This window comes from Sorex fumeus, unplaced genomic scaffold (assembly GCF_029834395.1).
Source record: "Sorex fumeus unplaced genomic scaffold, SorFum_2.1 ptg000006l, whole genome shotgun sequence".
Classification (NCBI taxonomy): Eukaryota; Metazoa; Chordata; class Mammalia; order Eulipotyphla; family Soricidae; genus Sorex; species Sorex fumeus.
Window position 1 is genome coordinate 69,035,763 of NW_026606063.1, and position 20,320 is coordinate 69,056,082.

General features: G+C 44.0%; 1 non-coding gene and 1 gene segment (V, D, J or C); both read left to right on the forward strand.

Moving 5' to 3' along the window:
- The first annotated feature begins 1,013 nt into the window (after positions 1-1,013).
- LOC130038030 (U6 spliceosomal RNA) lies at positions 1,014-1,121 on the forward strand. Its single transcript, XR_008794588.1, has one exon. It is a non-coding gene; the product is annotated as a U6 spliceosomal RNA (small nuclear RNA).
- An 18,503-nt stretch (positions 1,122-19,624) lies between these two features.
- On the forward strand, positions 19,625-20,102 carry LOC130037802 (immunoglobulin kappa variable 1-39-like). The segment is given in 2 exon segments: positions 19,625-19,673; positions 19,786-20,102. Coding segments are annotated over 2 exon segments (366 nt in total).
- The last annotated feature ends 218 nt before the right edge of the window (positions 20,103-20,320 follow it).

A 20,320-nucleotide genomic window follows, 5' to 3' on the forward strand; every position in this document is an offset into this window, starting at 1 on the left:
GTGAAATGGTATCACCCTGCCGAACCCCTCTCTTGATATCAATGATTACTTCTTTGTAGAATGGTGAGATCCTGGTAGTGAATCCATAATACAGCTCACAGAGGATCCTGATGTATTGAGTTTGAATGCCCTGATTGGCTAGGGCTTCAATGACCGCTTCCATCTCAACAGAATCAAAGGCCTTCTTTAAATCAATGAACGTTAGAGATAGCAGCATCTTGAACTCCTGGGAAACCTCAATGAGCTTGGTTATCATGTGGATATGGTCGATGGTGCTGAATCCTTTGCAAAAACCCGGCTTGCTCGCATGGTTGTCTTTCATCTAGTGTTCTGCCAATCCTATTCAGGATGACTCGAGTGAACAACTTGTAGATGACAGACAACAGGCAGATGGGGCAATAGTTGCCAATGTCGTGAATGTCTCCCTTCTTGTACAGTAGTACAGTCTTGCTGATTTTCCATTGGTACAGAAACTTGCATTCAGACAGGTAACGTGTGAAGAACTGAGCCAGCATATTGATGAGTACTGACGGCAGGTTCTCCAGGTGTTCAGGTCTGACCTTGTCTGGGCCAAGTGCTGTTCGTTTCTTTATTGACAAAATGACGTCGTTTCTTTATTGACAAAATGACGTGTCGGATTTCGGAAGGGAGAACAATTATTTGAAGTAATTAGATTTTATTTGGAGGGTTTTTTTTTGGGGGGGGGAGCGAGAGAGAGTCAATGCACTCAAGAGAGAATGTGGGCTTCTCCAAGAATGGAGACAGAGAGAGAACCCCTAGACACATCCCAGCATTAGACATGAAAGCATAAAAGTACACATCTCAAGAGGGGAGATGCAGGCAACACATGTGCTCGGCTATGTGGGCAAAAGCAGCACAAGGGTTCAGACAACATATCCGCCAGGAACCTGGGTTCCAATATCAAGATTTATGCAAAGGAAAAGAGATCTCAAGAGAGATTTCAAATAGCGATTAATATTAGCAGTTATTTATGTACAAAATTATGTTCTCTCATGCTCGCTTCGGCAGCACATATACTAAAAATTGGAATGATACAGAGAAAATTAGCATGGCCCCTGCGCACAGATGACACGCAAATTCGTGAAGCGTTCCATATTTTTTGATGAAGTCATGAAATTTACATACAAGTGGTGCTACGTGGAAAGTATCATGTTAAGCAAAATGAGCCAGAAAGAGAGGGATAGATATAGAAAGATTGCATTCATCTTGGGAACATAAAGTAACAAAATAGGAGACTAACACCCAAGAATGGCCGAGATTAGTACCAGGAATTTTGCTCCATGGCTTGGAGGACAGCCGCACATGCTAGAGGGATAGACAGCTCAGATAGAGAAAGGAGCACCAAATAAAGGGTGTTTGGAGGATCCTCCCAGGATGGGAGAAGTATGCGGAAAGTAGACAATAGGCCAAACATGATTGCCACTCAATGCCTTTTTTTCAAACCACAACACCCAAAAGTAGAGAGAGAACAGAGGGGAATGCCCTGCCACAGAGGCAGGGTGGGATGAGTGGGAATGGGAATGGGAGAGATACTGGGATCCGTGGTGGTGGGAAATGGGCACGGGTGGAGGGATGGGTGTTTGATCATTGTATAATTGAAACCCAAGCAAAAATTTGTAAGTCACAACTGTAACTCATGGTGTCTCACTAATAAAAAAAATATGTTCTCTACAATCCATTTTGCAATGCATGGTTCTGAGAGATCCTACAGACGGTAAGGCAGGTGTCTTGCATGTGGCGTGTTTCTATAGTACCCTGGCCTGTCAGGAGTAATCACTGAGCACAGAGCCAGGAGAATATTAGGTTTGGACCAAAAATGAAAGAAAGAAAGAAAGAAAGAAAGAAAGAAAGAAAGAAAGAATAAAGAAAGAAAGAAGGAAGGAAGGAAATATAGAGAAAATGGAGATCAGGTGAGGGGAGGGGAAGGGAAAATAAGGGGAAGGGAAGGGAAGGGAAGGGAAGGGAAGGGAAGGGAAGGGAAGGGAAGGGAAGGGAAGGGAAGGGAAGGGAAGGGAAGGGAAGGGAAGAAGGAAAAGAGAGAAAAAATAAGTCATTGAATGCCCCTGAGTGCCACCCCTGAGTTCTGCAAACCAAAAATAAAACTTCCAGACACAGAGTCCTTCCTTACCCAAGGTCCAAACCAAAGGCACAAGGCTCAAGTCACACAGCTGGGGGCGGCGGGGGGTTGAATTTTCTTCACTATTTGGGAGTGGGGAATAACAGTCAGGGCAGCAGAACTTCAGAACACCAGGCAGCCTAGCAGGGCACCTCCCCAAACCAGCCCCACAAGCAAATAGGCCTAAGCAAAGGCACAAGCCAAAGAGTCAGAAATGAAATTTGGGGGTTTTCCTAAAAAATAGGGGTAGTCACCTGTTAGGACAATAGTGTCCATGTACTAATTAAGTTATCTGTTATAGTCTGCTATCGTCTTAAACAGTTAAAGAAAACATCAAAATATCATCCAAACACTGTTGAACCAAGAAAGGGTTGAAAGTTTGTAAGATTTAGACCCTAAAATTTTAAGTTCAATAATCTGCTCTGCCTGTGGAACCCCCTTGGAGAATCTGGGTTGAATCCCTAGTAGACCCTAGGATTCACATCCCAGGGTCTGCTATGTCAAAAAGCACCCCCTGCTCTGACCTCTAGAGAGACAATTTGCTTCACTGAGTTATATTGCTATAACTGAATTTGAGCCTTAATGATGCATGTATAATCCTTCTCTTTCTTTAAATACAGGAGCAATAGCACAGCGGTAGGGCGTTTGCCTTACTAGCGGCCAACATGGCCGACCCGAGTTCGATTCCTCCGCCCCTCTCGGAGAACCCGGCAAGCTACTGAGAGTATTCGATATGCCAAACACAGTAACAACAAAGTTTCCAATGGAGATGTTACTGGACCCGCTCGAGCAAATCGACGATCAACGGGAGGGCCTTTACCTTTACCTTTACCTAAATGTAGTTCAACTTGAATGATCTTAATTGACACTTTAGGATATAGTTTGAGAGTATAAATGCAACTTCAGTAAAAGGAGGATTTATTTTGTTTTGTGTCAAACTCCTTTAACTTACATGTCACCATGAATTAATTTCATTAGGCTCCAGGGAAAGGCAATTCCAAATTCTTGATTATAATAATGTGAAACTATTAACCTGATTACAACAGAAAAAGAGAAATTTGACTCTCCCATGTCCATTATAAATGATGAGACTTGGGACCGGAGCCATATCACAGTGGGTAGGACATTTACTTTGCACATAAACAAACTGGAATCAAGTCCTGGCATCCCATATGGTGCCCTGAACATCACCAGTAGTGATTCCTGAAGGCAGAGCCTGGAGTGAGCCCTAAGCATTGCCGATGTGACTCAAAGAAAAAGAAAGTTATGTGGCACACAGATTTTTCTGTCAATTGCTTGCCTGAGGTTGGCCTAGACACATAGCACCTGATAAATCATAAATATACTAATTGTGAGAGAAACAGTGAGGGGATCAGAGTGATAGTGCAGAGTTTATGCTTCCAGGCAGCATCCGATACGGTCCCCCAAATACTGCTAGGATGCTAGGAGTAGTTCCTGAGTGGAGTCAAGAGTAACCCCTGAGGCAACTGCAGTCTCATGGGAAGGGAGACAGTACCGGGTCATCCTTCACGCCCTACCGAGGTCACGAGTGGCCCCCCACAAGCGGCTCTCCGACATGGCCATGGCTCCAGAGGCAAAAGGACTTAGTCCAGAATCCGGCAGCTGCGGCAGAAAAGTGAATGGACCATGCATTAAACTACAGTGTCAGGCCTCCCTGGGAGGGAAAGGGTGTTTCTCCCTTCCGCCTTAACCCCCCCACCTGACCCCCTCCCCCCCGCACCCCCTCCCACCCCCCGGCAGAAAGGTGGCTGCCACCTCAGAGCTTATTGGAAAGCCAGGTATGAGCTGGCAGTGACAGGGCAACTGCAGTCTCATGGGAAGGGGGGCAATAACAGATCGTCCTTCACACCCTACCAAGGTCACAATTTCCCCCCAAGAGTGGCTCTCCGGCACAGTCATAACACCAGATGCACAGAAACCAATCTCGTAATTATCTGGCTCTTTGCAGAAATCCAAAATCATTATATGACATTATATGTTTCTCATAACCAGCTATAGAAAACAAAGTATTTCACAATGCATTTTCAGCAATTCTGACTGTTGGGGAGGGATTCTAAACAATAATGGTGCATCTTTTGTCGAAGTAATGAATGTAATCAATGTAGAGAAGAGTTAAGTAGAAATCATCTGCCTCACAGGCTTTGGGAGGGGTGGGAGGGGGGTGTATACTGGGGTTCTTGGTGGTGAAAAATGAGTACTAGTGAGGCGAGAGGTGTTTGATCATTGTATGACCGAGACTTAAACCTGAAAGCTTAGTAACTTTTCCTACAGTGATTCAATAAATAAATATATGAAGAAAAAAATAAATAAAATTATGGGAAAAAAAGTAAGGTGGAATTCATGCCCAATTCAATCAGCTAATCAGTGGCTGAATAAATAGCAGTACTCCTACATTTTTAAAAAAGAAGAGTAACCCCTGAAGCACTGCTGGGTTTAGCCCCCAAATCATAAAACAGAACAAAAGAAACATCGACACACATCTGTGTCACCCTTGTTAGACTGAGAAATATTCCATCTTAACCACTACCATCCAGGCTAAGTTAATGTTTCCACTATTTTTCATAGACTAGAAGACACATTCGTCACTTTGCTCAAGAGAAGCTACTCCTTCCTTGAAGTCTTTTCACACCGATGCACCCATCTGTGCATTTGCATGCTGTCCTTGGGGAGGGGTCTATATCGAACAGTCTCACATAAGAGTCAGCTCTGTCTTGCTTTCAGCTATCATGTCTCCTCAGATCAACTCTCAAAATGAGGTTCCCTGCTCAGTTTCTGGGTCTGCTGATGTTGTGCATCCCAGATAAGGGGAGCTGGGAGAAGAGAAAGAATGGGATCAGGAAGGGGAGTTTGGGAGGCCTACTGGCCTCCTTGTGTGTTCTGTGTGTGTGTCAGACTGTGTGAGAGAGAAACATCAGGAAAGTGGAGATGGCCCAGGGAAGATGTAGGGGCCTGTTTCCCCATCCCTAAGGTCTCTTCACTGTGGTGACATCCTTCTGGTATTTTTCCCATGGTCATTTGTCATTTCCTCCTCCTTCCTGAAAATCTTTCTGAAATTACATCCATATCTTTTGAAGATGAAAGAAAGTAGCGCTTACCCCTTGGTGACACAACGATCATAAATTCCTGGTCCCCTTGTTATCTTTACTTCCCAACGAGTTGAGAAATTTATTTAGAAGGAGAGTCGTTTTTGTTCTTACTGACTGAACTGATAATATTGATTGTAATGTCAATTTCAAACACTTATCGAAAGTCTCGAGCAGCATCACTGGCACAAGCACCTGAAATTATTCCAGCTGCTGTATCAGAAAATAGTCACTAGATGGGAGACAGACCCCAGAACTGACAAGGCAGAGCCTGGATATTAGAATTGCTGGGACAATAACTGAGTTAGTGTCGTAGTGTCCAGTGGTCAACAGGGGCAGCAGGTCTTATGGGTGTGAGGGTAAATGTATGAAAGTAGCTCTCAGAGACTGGTTTTACACAAATGATCATGTTCTCTGCAGTGCGAGCACAAGTGCAGTACAAGCTGACTGCTATAAATGTTTCTGGGGGCTCCCATGGCTTCTCATGCACTACTGCATACGGATGTGCTCACTCACTGTCCTTAATGTTCCTGTTAGCTTACCTGTTGGGAACCACAGTAGGGAAGCGACTTTGCTTTGAATAAATGGCTTCCTGTGAGGTGACTGGATCTTCCTGGGACCCCTAAAGCTTGCACAGTCCTTGAGCGTATGTTAGTTGCTCTTGTTGTGTGTCTCTTGGTCTCATTCTTGTCAAGACACCCGATGGACAAAGGTTGAAGTGTCAGTCAGATTGACTTTAGAGCTATAAATTTCCACATAATCTGGTTTGATGACAAACGTTAAATTGTGTGTTCCACACACTTTTGAAGAGTCTCTCTGGATCTCCCTGGAACTAAGGAACTAAGGGACCACCAGCACCTGAAACCAAATAAGTTGCTGCATGACACCACTAGAGGGCAGACAGACCCAATAAATGACAAAAGGGGAACGCTGTATCTAAGGAAAATTGAGTTAACAGGTCTATTGTGAACTATTTTATGCAAATAAAATATATAAAAAATTAAAATTAGATAAAAAAATTTAAAAAGACAGTGTACCTGGATACACCAGCCATGATCCAGAGACTCATGAATAAATCTTGAAAGAGTTAAAAAAAAGTTGCAGAGATTCTTCAGGACCGGACCATGCATAGGCTGAGTCATAAGGGGTACCCAGGAGGAGCGTGGGTGAAGCACAAGCAGTCAAAAAACCTCCACATTTCACAATCACTGACATGCACCTGACCAGAGTCCATTCCTCATCAACAAGCCTCAAAAAACTGAAAAACTCAGGTTTGAAGGTTTTCTGACCGAAATCTCCAGGCTGTCAGAAGGTTGGGATGGACTCCCTGCCCCCACCTCCCTATATTTTGGAAGTCCCAGTCGTCACAAACATGACCCAAAGCTGCTACCTAGTTAAATATTTAACTGTAGCTGTATCATTCCATTACACATTTTTGATACTAGGAGCAACATTTAAAACTCTACAATGCTGATAAGTGAGGAATAGCACACCACAGTGGATGTGATGTAATGTAGAAAACAACCAATCTCAATTAACAAAATGTAAAAGCAAAGGCTATACTGTCACAACATCATAGTAATCTCTTGTACAAGGGCTTAATGACTGCATGGTGAGATACAAAAATCTTCACTAAACTTCCTCTAAGGAAATATTTTTGGTCATTCTTTCAGCAAGTTATTTACCACAAGCAATATAAAGTGAATTATTGTGTGCATTCTATGGGGTCAGGCTGAAAGGATGCTTAAATAATTGGAAATAATGGTGGTGGGATGGTGCAGTGCTGGTGGGAATGATGTTGGAATGCCGAACATCTAGAAATAATCATGAACAACTTGGCAAACTACAGCGTTTACAGAAAGTGTAAATTTCATCTGAATGAAATAATTTCCAGGTATTAATGTAGGGATGATCCGGTTTGCTTGTCCAGTAGATGTTCAGTGCTAACACTATGTGGCCCCTTCCAACCTCCCTTTTGCATCCAGGAGAGAGTCCCTGTCACATTCAGGGACACACAGAGTGTGAGGAGCATCTCATCCTGAGATAAGAACAAGTCAGTGAGGAGAGAAAGTACAATATTTGCGGTTTATTCCTCAATTCACCGAGGTGAATCCTGGCACCACAAATTTCTAGAGTATGTATGGGGCATTCCTAGGAGTCTCTGAGTACCACATGGCTGATTTTAGTAGGCACAGGCATGGAGGCGTGCCCTGGTGGTCTCCAACACCATAATCCCCCAAAAGCTGCAAATCACCAATTCTTATACTGAAGTGGTTGGCTCATTTGTCCAAGAATTTATTAGAAGGACAAGACGCACATGCAGCATTGGGGAGTAGCTACTGCACCACACCCAGACACACAAATCAAATAATCAGAAGAAATTATAACTTTTTCCCTGACTAGAGTTTGCTTATAGCTTCTCCTGGTGCTCTTCCATGGATGGAACAGTGACTGCAGACACAAGACTCTCTCTCCGTCACCAGAAACTTGCCCCTGGTGACAGATAACCCACTTGGTGCACTACCTCCTCCCCAGCAGCTCGTGTTCTGGGGCCTCTGTGGACTTGGCGTCTCTGATAGTGCATAACAGGGGAACATGTCTGAAATATGACTCTCTCTTCTCCTCTGATTCTAAATATGCGACCTGATTCTAAGCATGTGACCTGATTCTAAATATCCTCTGATTCTAAATATCCTCTGATTCTAAATATCCTCTGATTCTAAATATCCTGATTCTAAATATGCGACCAATTTAGGTCCAGATGTCCCGCCCCGGTTCAGCGGCACTGGATCTGGGACAGATTTCACTATCGCCATCAGCAGCCTGAAGTCTGAAGATGCTGCCATTTATCACTGTCAACAGTCTAGTAATTTACCTCCCACAGTGATACAGGCCAGAAAATAAACCCTCAGAGATCAGCTGTGTGAGGCTGGGCTGCCCCAGAGGCTCCTCCTGGCGCCTCCACTGCTGAGAGTGTGTCAGAATGTCTTGGAAAGCATGGTTTCTAGGCCATCTAGAGTGCCTATGCCAGCACATATGAATTCTGAATGACACTGTTCATCATTGCACAGCCTGGACAGTTCTGGTGCATGTCGAATGAACATGTTTAAACTCTATTATTCTCAATCTCATCACAGTAGCAGAGACATGACAACAGATCTGCTGATTAAATTTACAGAGATTATTTTCCTGAAGTAAGTAGGTGACAGCCATACAGAGTTCATATGTGCTGTCCTGGGCACTGTAGAAAGTCTAGAAACCATGCTTTATTTTTTTTGTATCACTTTTATTAGGTAAACACAAATTAAGACCACAAGGAACTCTCAGGACACATCTACTAGAAAAGATAAAATTAGAAAAAACAAACTATGAAGAGTTGGTAAGGATTTAGAGGCATAAAAACTCTCAGATATTGCTTATAGGAATGCATTTGAAAACAGGTGGACAGTTTCTTCTAATGAAGTTTGACCCAGCACTTATCCTCTTGTGTGTCTGTTCAGGTAAATAAAGGTGTTTAGAAACCATGCTTTAAAGGACATTTTTTAAATAATCACACACATTGCCACCCAATTTTGAGGACACGTTAGCAGCTTCATAGCCTCACACTGAAGGTGTCTCACAGGGCGCATCCTCCCATGACTTGATGTCTTGTCTGATGTGGGTCAGAGGCAGAGACTGTGTCTCACCAGGGGACAAACCCTCCCAATCCTGCAGTTTGTGTGTGGGGAGAGGGGAGAAGAGGGCAATGAGATCTACTCCCTTGACTGAGGGATTTTTATCCTGACATCTTAATGGGAAATAAAACAATTTTAGTGACAGTAACTGTGATATACTACCCTGCATACCCCGTAGAAGTTGTAAAGGTGTGTAAACTTCATTTCAATGTGTGGGGGTGGGCAGGAATTCAGGTAAGTAATAGACCATTAGAAAAGAAAAATGCCAACACCCTGTACTTAGCCCAAAGTCTTATACCGAGGCCTCATGGGAAATACCCTGGATCACAGTGCCTGAGCTCCCCTGCAGGGCCAGACCTTGAAATCCTCAGAGGGAATGTAAATCTGCAGAAATCATTTGTACCTTAGGAAATTCCACATTACTAATGATATTTTCCCAGTATCATTGCCCAAAAGCCCAATTATCTAGCAATATTGATTTTCCTTAGATTTGAATCCCTAGGTAGGGAACAAAAAATATGAGGTGACAGTGGTAGGGATGTGTCGACTTCTTTTCAAAAGACAGATACCCAGATCTGCACTCCATGTTTTGTTTTCCACTTTCCTTAAGCACAGACCAACCATTCAGAGCCTTTGCCAAACTGGTCCTGCCCTGTGGGCAGGAAGGCCCTGGGCCATGGAGTTGCTGTGGTGTAGGATAACACTCTTTTGTCCTTCCTCAGGTAGCTTAGGTTTGTCAGGTCACACCCATCTAAGAACATTGAACTTGTATTGTAAGCAATGTCCTTTCTGTGTGGACACAGGAAGACAGTTAATATTATGCTTTGTAACTTGGGAGTTGATTGACTCCGAATAATATTTACTCCTGGGCAACTGATTTCTTGACTCAGTTGCCCTTAGTTCCTAGCACCCCAAAAGCAGGGTCCCGACGAGGGACTGAATGGACCCAGGGCAAGCAGTGAGCTACCCTGGCATCAAAATGGGCCAGGCCAAAGAGCCACGATACTCAACTATAAGTTGAGGGCATGATCATGGACAAATGCTGTCATGATCCAAAAGTAAGTAACGACGAGACTAGGACCCTGCTGGAGCTAGGAAGATTAACCTGGCCTGAGGACTGCGAAATGTATAGTGAGATGTTCTCAGGAAGAACCAAACTAAATTTATATCTCTTACTGTGCTCGTACAGAATGACATTGCTAGAAATATTAGAAGTAGATTTATTACAACTATTTAAGTAGATTACTAACTGAAGGAAGAACACACCCTTGTTGGGATCCCACCCTTGGGTGGATCTCCTAGTAATCTGAAGTAATCTCTGTAGATGAGATTTTATCCTTGAGTTAATCTCCTGGAGGAGTGGTCTTACCTCTCTTTGTTGATTCGTCAGTATTCAACCCACCTTTATGTCACCGCCTTATGTGACTGCTATATAAACTAAAACGTAAGCTCGGAAAAGGGGTCAGAAGTGAGAGAGCTCGGGCTCCAGAGATCCAGAGTCAGAGCCAGAAGGAGAGAGCTTCCAAGACTGGGGCCCAGGAGAGAAGGAGGCAGAGAAAGACAGGAGTAAAGAGGATTGGAATAAACTACTACTGATATAGACCGGCCTGGCCCCCGTTTCTTCTTCCATCTGCCCTTGGCCAACAGTCGTTCCGATCCAGGCCACACACAGCGGCTCAAGAGCACCGAATGCAGGCGGTGAGACAGTGTCGTCCAGTGAGCCCGTGAACATACAACCTTCGGCGTGATAAGATTTTACACTGTGGCCTGAACACAGGTTCTTTGTCCCCTATACCCTAGGCTCTAGCTCCAGCTGAGAAGGGGAATGTTGGGGCTCAGGGGCAGGTTCCTGTGATCCAGGCACTGAGCTGGGACCTTGGCTCAGTTCATGCAGTGTAACAGCCCTTTCTGCTCTAGCACATCAATGGCACTAGCAAGAGCTTGGGGTCAAAATCAACACAGTGACGTCCTGGAGTTCAGTCTCCTTCTCTGGGTTCTAGTGCAGCCTGTGGGCCCAACATCCAGCTTCCCTCAGGGCTCAACAGAGTCTCCATATGTGTCCAGAAACAGCAGAAACCAGGGAAGTTCCCAGAGATCTGCCAAATGTAGTATCCACATTGACACGTGTATAACACACAGTTGGCTGAAGGGAACAAGAATAAATATTGGACCTGTTGTCCTGGCGATTTGGCTATTTTTTACTGCATAAAACCTCACGATTAATGTAATCCAATAGGGTGAAAACTGTTAAATTGGACGAACCTAATATTTTTATTGCATTTAAAATCAGCTATTATTTTCGCATGATACATTTCAAGTACCCAAAGTCCATATGTGGCATAGATTTTCACAGAGCCCAGTTTTGTTATGCTAAAAATAATCTAGGAGCTGAAGCAATAGCACAGCGGGTAGGGCGTTTGCCTTTCATGCAGCCAACATGGCCGACACAGGTTCGATTCCCAGCATCCCATATGGTCCGCCGTGCACCAAGAGGAGCAATTCCTGAGTGCATGAGCCAGGAGTAACCCCTGAGCATTGCCTGGTTTGACCCAAAAAGCAATAAATAAATAAATAAAAATAAAAATAAAAATAATCTAGCTCCAGGAAGGAAACTGACTTGGACGACATTTCACAATTCTGAGGTCCCAGTTCATTAGGACATCTAAAAATTTTAAAAAAAACTGTTGTTGGGCACTAATGGTTCGATCGTCCCATTTGGTTTCTGAAACAGTGATGGGCACAGGCATCATCCTATGGAAACATGCAGTGTGTCCCTTAGCTGATGACCCAGACGCCTCCTTACTGGTTGTAGAATCTATGGGTCTCTGATCTGGTCTAGATGGTTATCAAAGTAAGCTTGAAGCTGGGCTGAGAAGTCTATATCAGGGGTCAGAAACCTTCTGCTTCCTGACATTTCACCCATGCTCACCTGTCATTTCCTCCTCCTTCCTGAATATCTTTCTCAAATTACATCCATGTCACTTGAGAATGAAAGAAACTATCGCTTAACTCCTGGTAACATAATTACTGCCTGAATTCCTATCCTCTGTTAGTCCTTACTTCTCAACTATGTGAGCAGTTTATTTAAGACAGGGAGTCATTTTGGTTCCTAATAAATGAACTGATATTTATTTCAAACATTTATTAATTTCAAAAATTTATTAAAAATCTCTAACAGCATCACTGGCAAAAGCATCTGAAATCATTTCAGCCACTAGATTGGGGACAGAACCTAGAACTGACAAGGCAGAAAGCCTGGATCTTAGAAGTGCTGGGACAATAACTGAGTTACTGCCCCATGGTCCACAGGGCAGCGGGTCTTGTGCATGTCAGTATAAATATATGAAATTAGCTATCAGCAGCTGATATTACACAAATGATCAGGTTCTCATCAGTAGGGGCACAAGTCCAGTATAAGTTGTTAGCCTGCGGACATTGGAGTTTACTATTGCATGCACTTTATGAAGTTTACATTCATAGTGATATGGACCCGAAACAAACCTTGCACATGTCCTGGGACAGATCCCACATGTGTTCTTTGCTGGTGAGCAGACAGTAGCAGTGAGTTTCAGGGTCTAAGTGAGAGGAAGGTATTGGGGGCTCTCAGGGGAGGAGGCTGCAGCTGTGGGCTCTGGACTATGAGAGCCCCTGCTGTACTGCTAATACGCCCTTCATGGTCCTAGTCAGTGTGGTTGGTGTACCAGAGGCTTTGCCACATTGCGGATTACAGATAAAATCATACAATAGAATAACTATCAATTTCATAAGTAGTCAGGTATAAAGAAACAGCCTAATCATATTCTTAGTTCCAAAATAACATCCAGTAAATGTTCAGTAATTATGTTGGAGCAAAGTGATTCATACTCAAGCAATGGCAACTCTCTAAGCAATCTCAAAACGGGCAGCATATATTACTGCAAATACTAGAGGGCGGACAAACTTTACAATTGTTTCTGTCTGTTTTCTCTCCAACTCTTTAATGCTTTACAAGATTACAGACCCCCCCCCCCCCGCGAAAAAAGAATGCAGTTTCCTTCTCCAATACACCAAGGGAGAGGGACTCTGTTCCCCACACGAAGGCGTACATATGAGGGCAGGTTACAATTAACCACTGCATGATTTATCCATATTTGTCACTGACACCCCAGGCTGGTGACATGAGCAGGGGACCTGAGCCCTGATTAACAATTGGCAGCCTGATAATCCTAGTGCTATTTACTACTTCCTACAAACATTTTGTTAGCTGGTAAATGATCTAAAACATATTTGTACAATGTATGATATGAGGCATGGCTACATTTAAGACACAACTGCATAGTTTAATATTGTAATGACCTCAGAAGTAAAACTACTACCGAGTTGTACTAGTTGCATTTCAAGTCTCTGCTACAGAATAATTTGTAGAGAAATTCGCACATTGGAAAAGCACAAGCCAAAATTAACTCTAGGACCAGGCATGTAACTTCGATATAAAAAAACATGATTCCATTAATGAAGCTCTATGTTTGAAGTATAACACACCAAAAAAGCATTTTGGGTCAAAAATGATTGAATTATACCTGGCTTTCTCATAGAGTCATAGGAACAAACTTCATCAGTCTTGGTCTAGAGGTCAAGGTCAGGAGGGCTCCTCAGTGGTGCATCCATTCTGGTTCTCAGAGCACGTCTGGGTTATCCTGGTGGAGGAATGAGGCTGCATTAGCCACTCTAGAGAGGACCCAGGAGCCCTCAGCTTTCTGCCATCCACCCCCAAGTGTGCCATTATTCTTATAGCTCTTACTTGTCTCTGAAAACCTTCTACTTTTTCTAAAACAATACCCATGACATCTTCTGGGTTTATAACACCTGGGATGTAACTATGTCCTTGTGAATTTCTGAACACCTGTTTGTCATTTTTCCAAACACCTGGGAAAAGTCTCTTTGGATGACACAGGATCACAGAAACCACCAGCACCAGCACTTGAAACCTATTAAGTTGTTGTATGACAGTTGACCCGTAGATGGCAGAAAGACCCCAAAAGTGACAAAAGAAGTACACTGGATCTTAGAAAAACTGAGAGGGTAACTTGTCAGGAGGTGTTCTGTTCGTGTTGTGGCAAAGTATGAAGGTTGCTAGAGTCTGAGTTGCAGCGACATTTTCACCCTTTTCTGACATTGGGATAGAAGTGATTTTGTCATTGTTGGTGGGAAATGTACACTAGTGAAGGGTTGACTGTTGAACCATTCTATGATTGAAACCTGATCATGAATGAATGATTTTGTAATTGTGTATTTTATGGTGATTCAATAAATAAATAAATATAAGTCACGGAACTTCCGTCCTGCCTGTCTTCTATCGACTGTTTTCTTCCAATTTTTATTGCTCATTATTGGAAATATACCTTTCGAGTCACTCGAGTCAATAAATAAATAAATAAAAGTCACAGAAGTTCTGTCCTATCTGTCTTTTGTGCACTTTTATTTATTGCTCAGAATTGGAAATAGATCTGTAGAGTCACTTATGTAAAATGAGGTCACACAGAGGGATTAGATGGGAGTATAGAGGCAATAGGAAAACTCCTCTGTCCCCACATCACCCACTGAGGAATGACTTGTTGGACAAAAGGAGAGAGGGGCTCCTGCTGACAGAAGGATGATGTCACTGGAAGTGACCTTATTGGACCTTGGACTTCACTTTCCAGCCTCCCAGAATGTGAGAATCCCATGTGGGGGTGTGAGCCCACAGCCTGCATATTCCTGTGAGGGAGCCTGAGCTCAAGCTTCACCCGGCACCTTGGAGCAGGGTCTGCCTCAGGACAGATCAAGGTAGTCAAGGGAGAATAGATGAGGGGGGGGACAGGGGCTTTGCTATTTTCTTCATCTTCAGCACTTGCTTTTCTGATTGCTGAGATAAAGAGGATTAGTTTTCATTCGTGTTTTATTGGTTAAAAGACAAACATGTCTTAAATATAAAGCTGTTGAATGTTTTGTTTTCCTATTAGAAAATGCATCTGGATTCACCAGCCATGATCTAGAGTCTCATGAATAAATTCTTTTTTTTTCCTTTTCTTTTTTTAGTGTAGCAGTATTGTTATTTATTAGCCATTTATTATGTTGATTGAACTGGGCATGAACTACACATCACTTTTTTTTCTTTTCTATACATTTTTTTTATTGAATCACCGTGAGAGCAGCCTCAAAGCTTTTGGGTTTAAGTCTCAGTCATTCAATGACGAAACACCCGTCCCTTCACCAGTGTTCATTTTCCACCACCCAAAACCTTATTATTCCCCCAATCCTACACCCTCCCCCTACCTGTGGGGCAGATGACTCTACATTACTCTCTCTCTCTCTACGTTGACTACATTCTATATTTTGACGACAGACCCACCATTATTTCCTGGGATTTTATACCAACACACAGACTTGCTAAAAGGCAACAGAAGATAATTTGTTTTCTATTGTTGACCACGAATAACATATGTTGTCTCGTGGCCACAGTAGTGGTCATGCGATTTTGGAATTCCGAAATTCTAACAACTGAATCTGGACGGATTTCTGCCAAAGCCTGCTGGGTTGCGAGATTTGTTTTTGAGTCTCTGGGATCATGGCCATTAAGTAGCTTGATCAGGAGTCAGAAAGGCCATTTGTGGGTAGCGACTCAGTGTCTCACTGGGGCAGGGAGGAAAGGGCTGATTCCACCCCCATCCTGGAGACCTGGCGTGTCTCATCACTGTGGGTTCAAACCTGACTGTCCAATGGCCCCCAGGAGGATGGCAGCCATGGAGCCGCCAAAGGAGAGCAGGCAGAGGTCATGAATAAATTCTTAAAAGATATCGACAAGTTGCAGAGATTCTTCCAGACCCCCCATTGTCCTATATAATAACGGATAGCCTGGAGGAGGCTGGGTGTACCCCAAGCAGTCAAAAAACCTCCACATGTCACAATCACTGCCATGCACCCAGCCAGAGTCAGTTGCTCATCATCAAGCCTCAAAGAATTGAAAAACTCAGGTTTTAAAGTTTTCTGACTGAAATCTCCAGGCTGTCATAGGGTTGGGATGGACTATCTGCCCCCAACTCCCTATACTTTGGGAAGCCCCAGTAGTCACGAACATGACCCAAAGCTGCTACCTAGTTAAATATTTAACTGTATGTGTATCACTCCATTACACATTTTTGATTCTAGGAGCAACATTTAAAACTCTACAATGCTGATAAGTGAGGAGTAGCACATCACATTGGATGTGATGTAAATTAGAAAACAACCAATCTCAATTAACAAAACGTAAAAACAAAGGGCTATCCTGTCACAATATCATAGTAATCTCTTGTACAAGGGCTTAATGACTGCATGGTGAGATACAAAAATCTTCATTAAAGTTCCTCTAAGGAAACATTTTTGGTCATTCTTTCAGCAAGTTATTTACCAGAAGCAATATAAAGTGAATTACTGTGTGCATTATATGGGGTCAGGCTGAAAGGGTGCTTAAAAAAATGGAAATAATGGTGGTGGGATTGTACAGTGCTGGTGGGAATGGTGTTGGAATGCTGAACATCTATGAGAAATAATCATGAACATCTTGTTAAACTACAGTGTTTTCATAAAATGTAAGGGGCATGCATCTGAATGAAATAATTTCCAGGTATTAATGTAGGAATGATCCGGGTTGCTTGTCCAGTAGGTGTCAGTGCAAACACTGTGTGGCCCCATCCAACCTCCCTTTTGCGTCCAGGAGAGAGTCCCTGTCACATTCAGGGCCACACAGAGTGTGAGGAGCATCTCATCCTGAGATAAGAACAAGCCAGTGAGGAGAGAAAGTACAAGGCTTGCGCTTTATGCCTCAATTCACTGAAGTGAATCCTGGCATCACAAATTTCTAGAGTATGTATGGGGCATTCCTAGGAGTCTCTGAGTACCACATGGTTGATTTTAGCAGGCACAGGCATGGGGGCGTGCCCTGGTGGTCTCCAACACCATAAACCCACAAAAGCTGCAAATCATCAATTCTTATACTGAAGTGGTTGAGTCATTTGTCCAAGAATTTATTAGAGGGGCAAGATGCACATGCAGCATTGGGGATCAGCTACTGCACCACACCCAGACACAAAAATCAAATAATCAGAAGAAATTATAACTTTTTCCCTGACTACAGTTTGCTTATAGCCTCTCCTGGTGCTCTGCCAAGGAAGGAACAGTGACTGCAGACACAAGACTCTCTCTCCGTCACCAGGAACTTGCCCCTGGTGACAGATAACCCACTTGGAGCACTACCCCCTCCCCAGCAGCTCTTGTTCTGGGGCCTCTGTGGACTTGGGGACTCTGATAGTACATAGCAGGGGATCACTTAACTTAATCACGTAACTTCCCGTTAGTCGTCGATTTGCTCGAGCGGGCGCCAGTAACGTCTCCATTTGTCCCTGTCGTGTGCTAGCAGGGGAACATGTCTGAAATATGACTCTCTCTTCTCCTCTGATTCCCTTCCCCTCTTCTTCACACCCAGTCCCACCACATTTCTCTGCTTCGCTAATGGAGCCTGAAGTATGTGTGGATTCTCTGAATTTCTGTTCTGAAAGAAGACACCGGATTCTCCTGTGTCACACTATGATGCAATGGGAAACATTCAGAGAGGCTGCAAAAGGGCTACAAAGCAATCTCATTGACATCGTAGTGTACATGTAAACAGGACAAGCCCTACATTAATACCTGGAAATCAGTTCATTCAGTCTGCTGTGCTGCATGCGGAAGTGGGACCCAGGTTTCTCTTACATCCAGTCCATTATTCACCTCAGCCTTTGGTAAATATGGTGCAGGGAGCAGTAAGTAGAGATTGGTTTGAAGCTTCTTAAGGAGGGCCGATGAGGCTGATTGGGAGCAGGATCCTGCTGCATGAAGAACAATGACTGCAGGGTGGGGAGATCTCTTCTGATCAAGTCATGTGTTAGGCATCAAACGGTACTGGAGTGTCCTGTTCTGGGCCCTGCAGAATGGGAGCCCCGGGAGCTGCTTCTGTCTGACACAAGAACTCGGGGAAGTCCCAGTCACAGGTTGATAACTGCAGAGAAAACCATCTCCTCTAGACTCCATGATTACTGCAGGTCTTCCCTGGGACAAGCTGCTTCCTGGGAAACATTCCAGACCCTTCCCAGGATACTCAGTACTTAGGCATGTGTATGTCCTGCTGGGCGAGTGGTCCAGGGGGGTCTGGTTTAGTCTGTCAGTTGTTGAATTCAGTGTTGTGGAAACCATAGAACTATGCAGGGAGAGCTGGGTTTGCAGTTCCAGGGGCACCTCCAGAATAAAAGGACAGTGATGTTGATGGGATGGTGGGACGGCACACTTAGCAACCTGGATGCTGACTTCCCCAGCATGGATCTCTGTCCCAACCCTGAGTGACACTTCTTATGTGAGTTCTATCCTCACCCCATGCTGACTTCCTCAACCAGGTGGCACCCGGTATCTCATACAGGTGTTTATTTAGTGTCTGTGAATCCCATTTGCTATGAGGTGGTGTCATTCACTCTTCCTCAATCTTCTCAAGACTCTAAGACTTCATCTTCTGTCTGAGACCTCCTATGTCTTTGGAGCAACACCAGGATTTCAACAAAGCGATGGACCTGTGATGAGACAGAGGATATTCAATAAGGTGTCGGTCAAGTAGGACCCTCTCAGCCACCACATCAGAACACATTCTCAACCGGCCAACTCAGCGTAGGAGGATAAAACATAGGAAGAAAGTTCAAAGAGGTGAAGGAATTTTCAGTTCTGAGACAAGAAATAGGGAATAAATTTTTCAAGATGAGGAAGGAAAATTTTTATTGTGTTGATGTGGAAATAACGGATAATTTCTCCGGTGAAGGATTGAGAGATGAGTGGGAGAAAGGGTTGGACTATCAGATATTCTTTATCTTAGCACTCATTTGTTACTCAAAATCTCAAATGTTTGTACAATCCTTTTCACTCATTGAATTCCTGGTTGCTAATAATAACAATTTCCCACATAAACTAATATAGTGCTTGGTGAGGGAGACTGACCCATCAGAAGGCATGAGCTGGTGTCCACATGTGAGCACAGGACCATCATGAGCCAGAGCACCTGCAGATAAAGGCCTGACAGGTCCAGCACTGCAGCATCACACTAGCCTTGCGTCCTTGGTACCCAGCATTGAACTGCTCATCCCGCTAGCTACGTGAAGTTAAGAGTGACCGTCAGGTTCTCGGAGCACTGAGAGAGACCCTTCCAACCCCTCCCATCAAATAGCAAAACATAAAATTTTAATCCTTTACAAAGTGTAGTAAAGAATAATGAAATTTCAAAGCAAAGAGAAAACTTCCCTTGCCTTAATCATATCCACAGATGAGAAATGAAAGGAAAGTGTACAATTCCTGAGGAAGTCTATAATGTGGTCTGACAGAGCCTGTATCTGAGGCAGAGAAAGAAGATGTGCTAACTCAGAGGACCATGGACCCACCCTTTATGCTCACACTGGGGTCCTCCTGGGACCAAGGGAGGAGCATGTTCTCTGTTGACAAAATTCTAATTACCCACAGGGACCCACAACCTGACTTCCCTGCAGCTGGGCTGGTGCCCACACACACTCCCCTCCTCCTCCACCTACCCAGCCTGCCCAGCCCCCACTCATTTGCAAGTCCCCAGAGCTCATGCCTGGACACCGAATATTAGTCTGTGTCAGCCTACAGAGTTAGTGTCTGTGACACCCAGAGTGGACATGAGGGCCCCTGTGCAGCTCCTCAGCTTCTTGCTGCTCTGGCTCCCAGGTAAGGAGGGAAACGCGGGTTTACTGGATCTAGTGATACCCGTCCTTCAGGGAAAATAATTTATAGTATAATGAATGGTGGTGATGATGTTTGTTTCTCTTTTCAACCCCAGGTTCCCAGTGTGATATCCAGATGACTCAAAGTCCACCTGTGTCTGCATATCTGGGAGAGAAAGTCACCATCACGTGCAAGGCCAGTCAGAACATTGGCAGTAGTTTACACTGGTATCAGCAGAAACCAGGGAAATCTCCCAGGCTCCTGATCAAATATGCGACCAATTTAGGGCCAGATGTCCCACCCCGGTTCAGCGGCAGTGGATCTGGGACAGATTTCTCTCTCACCATCAGCAGCCTGGAGCCTGAGGATGCTGCCACTTACTACTGTCAACAAAGTTATAGTTCTCCCACAGTGATACAGGCCAGAACATAAACCCCCAGAGATGAGCTGTGTGAGACTGGACTGCCCCAGCTGCTCCTCCTGATGCCTCCACTGCTGAGAGTGTATCAGAATGTCTTTGAAAGCATGGTTTCTAGGCCATCTAGAGTGCCTATGCCAGCACATATGAATTTTGAATGACACTGTTCATCATTGCACAGCCTGGACACTTCTGGTGCATGTCGAATGAACATGCTTAAACTCTATTATTC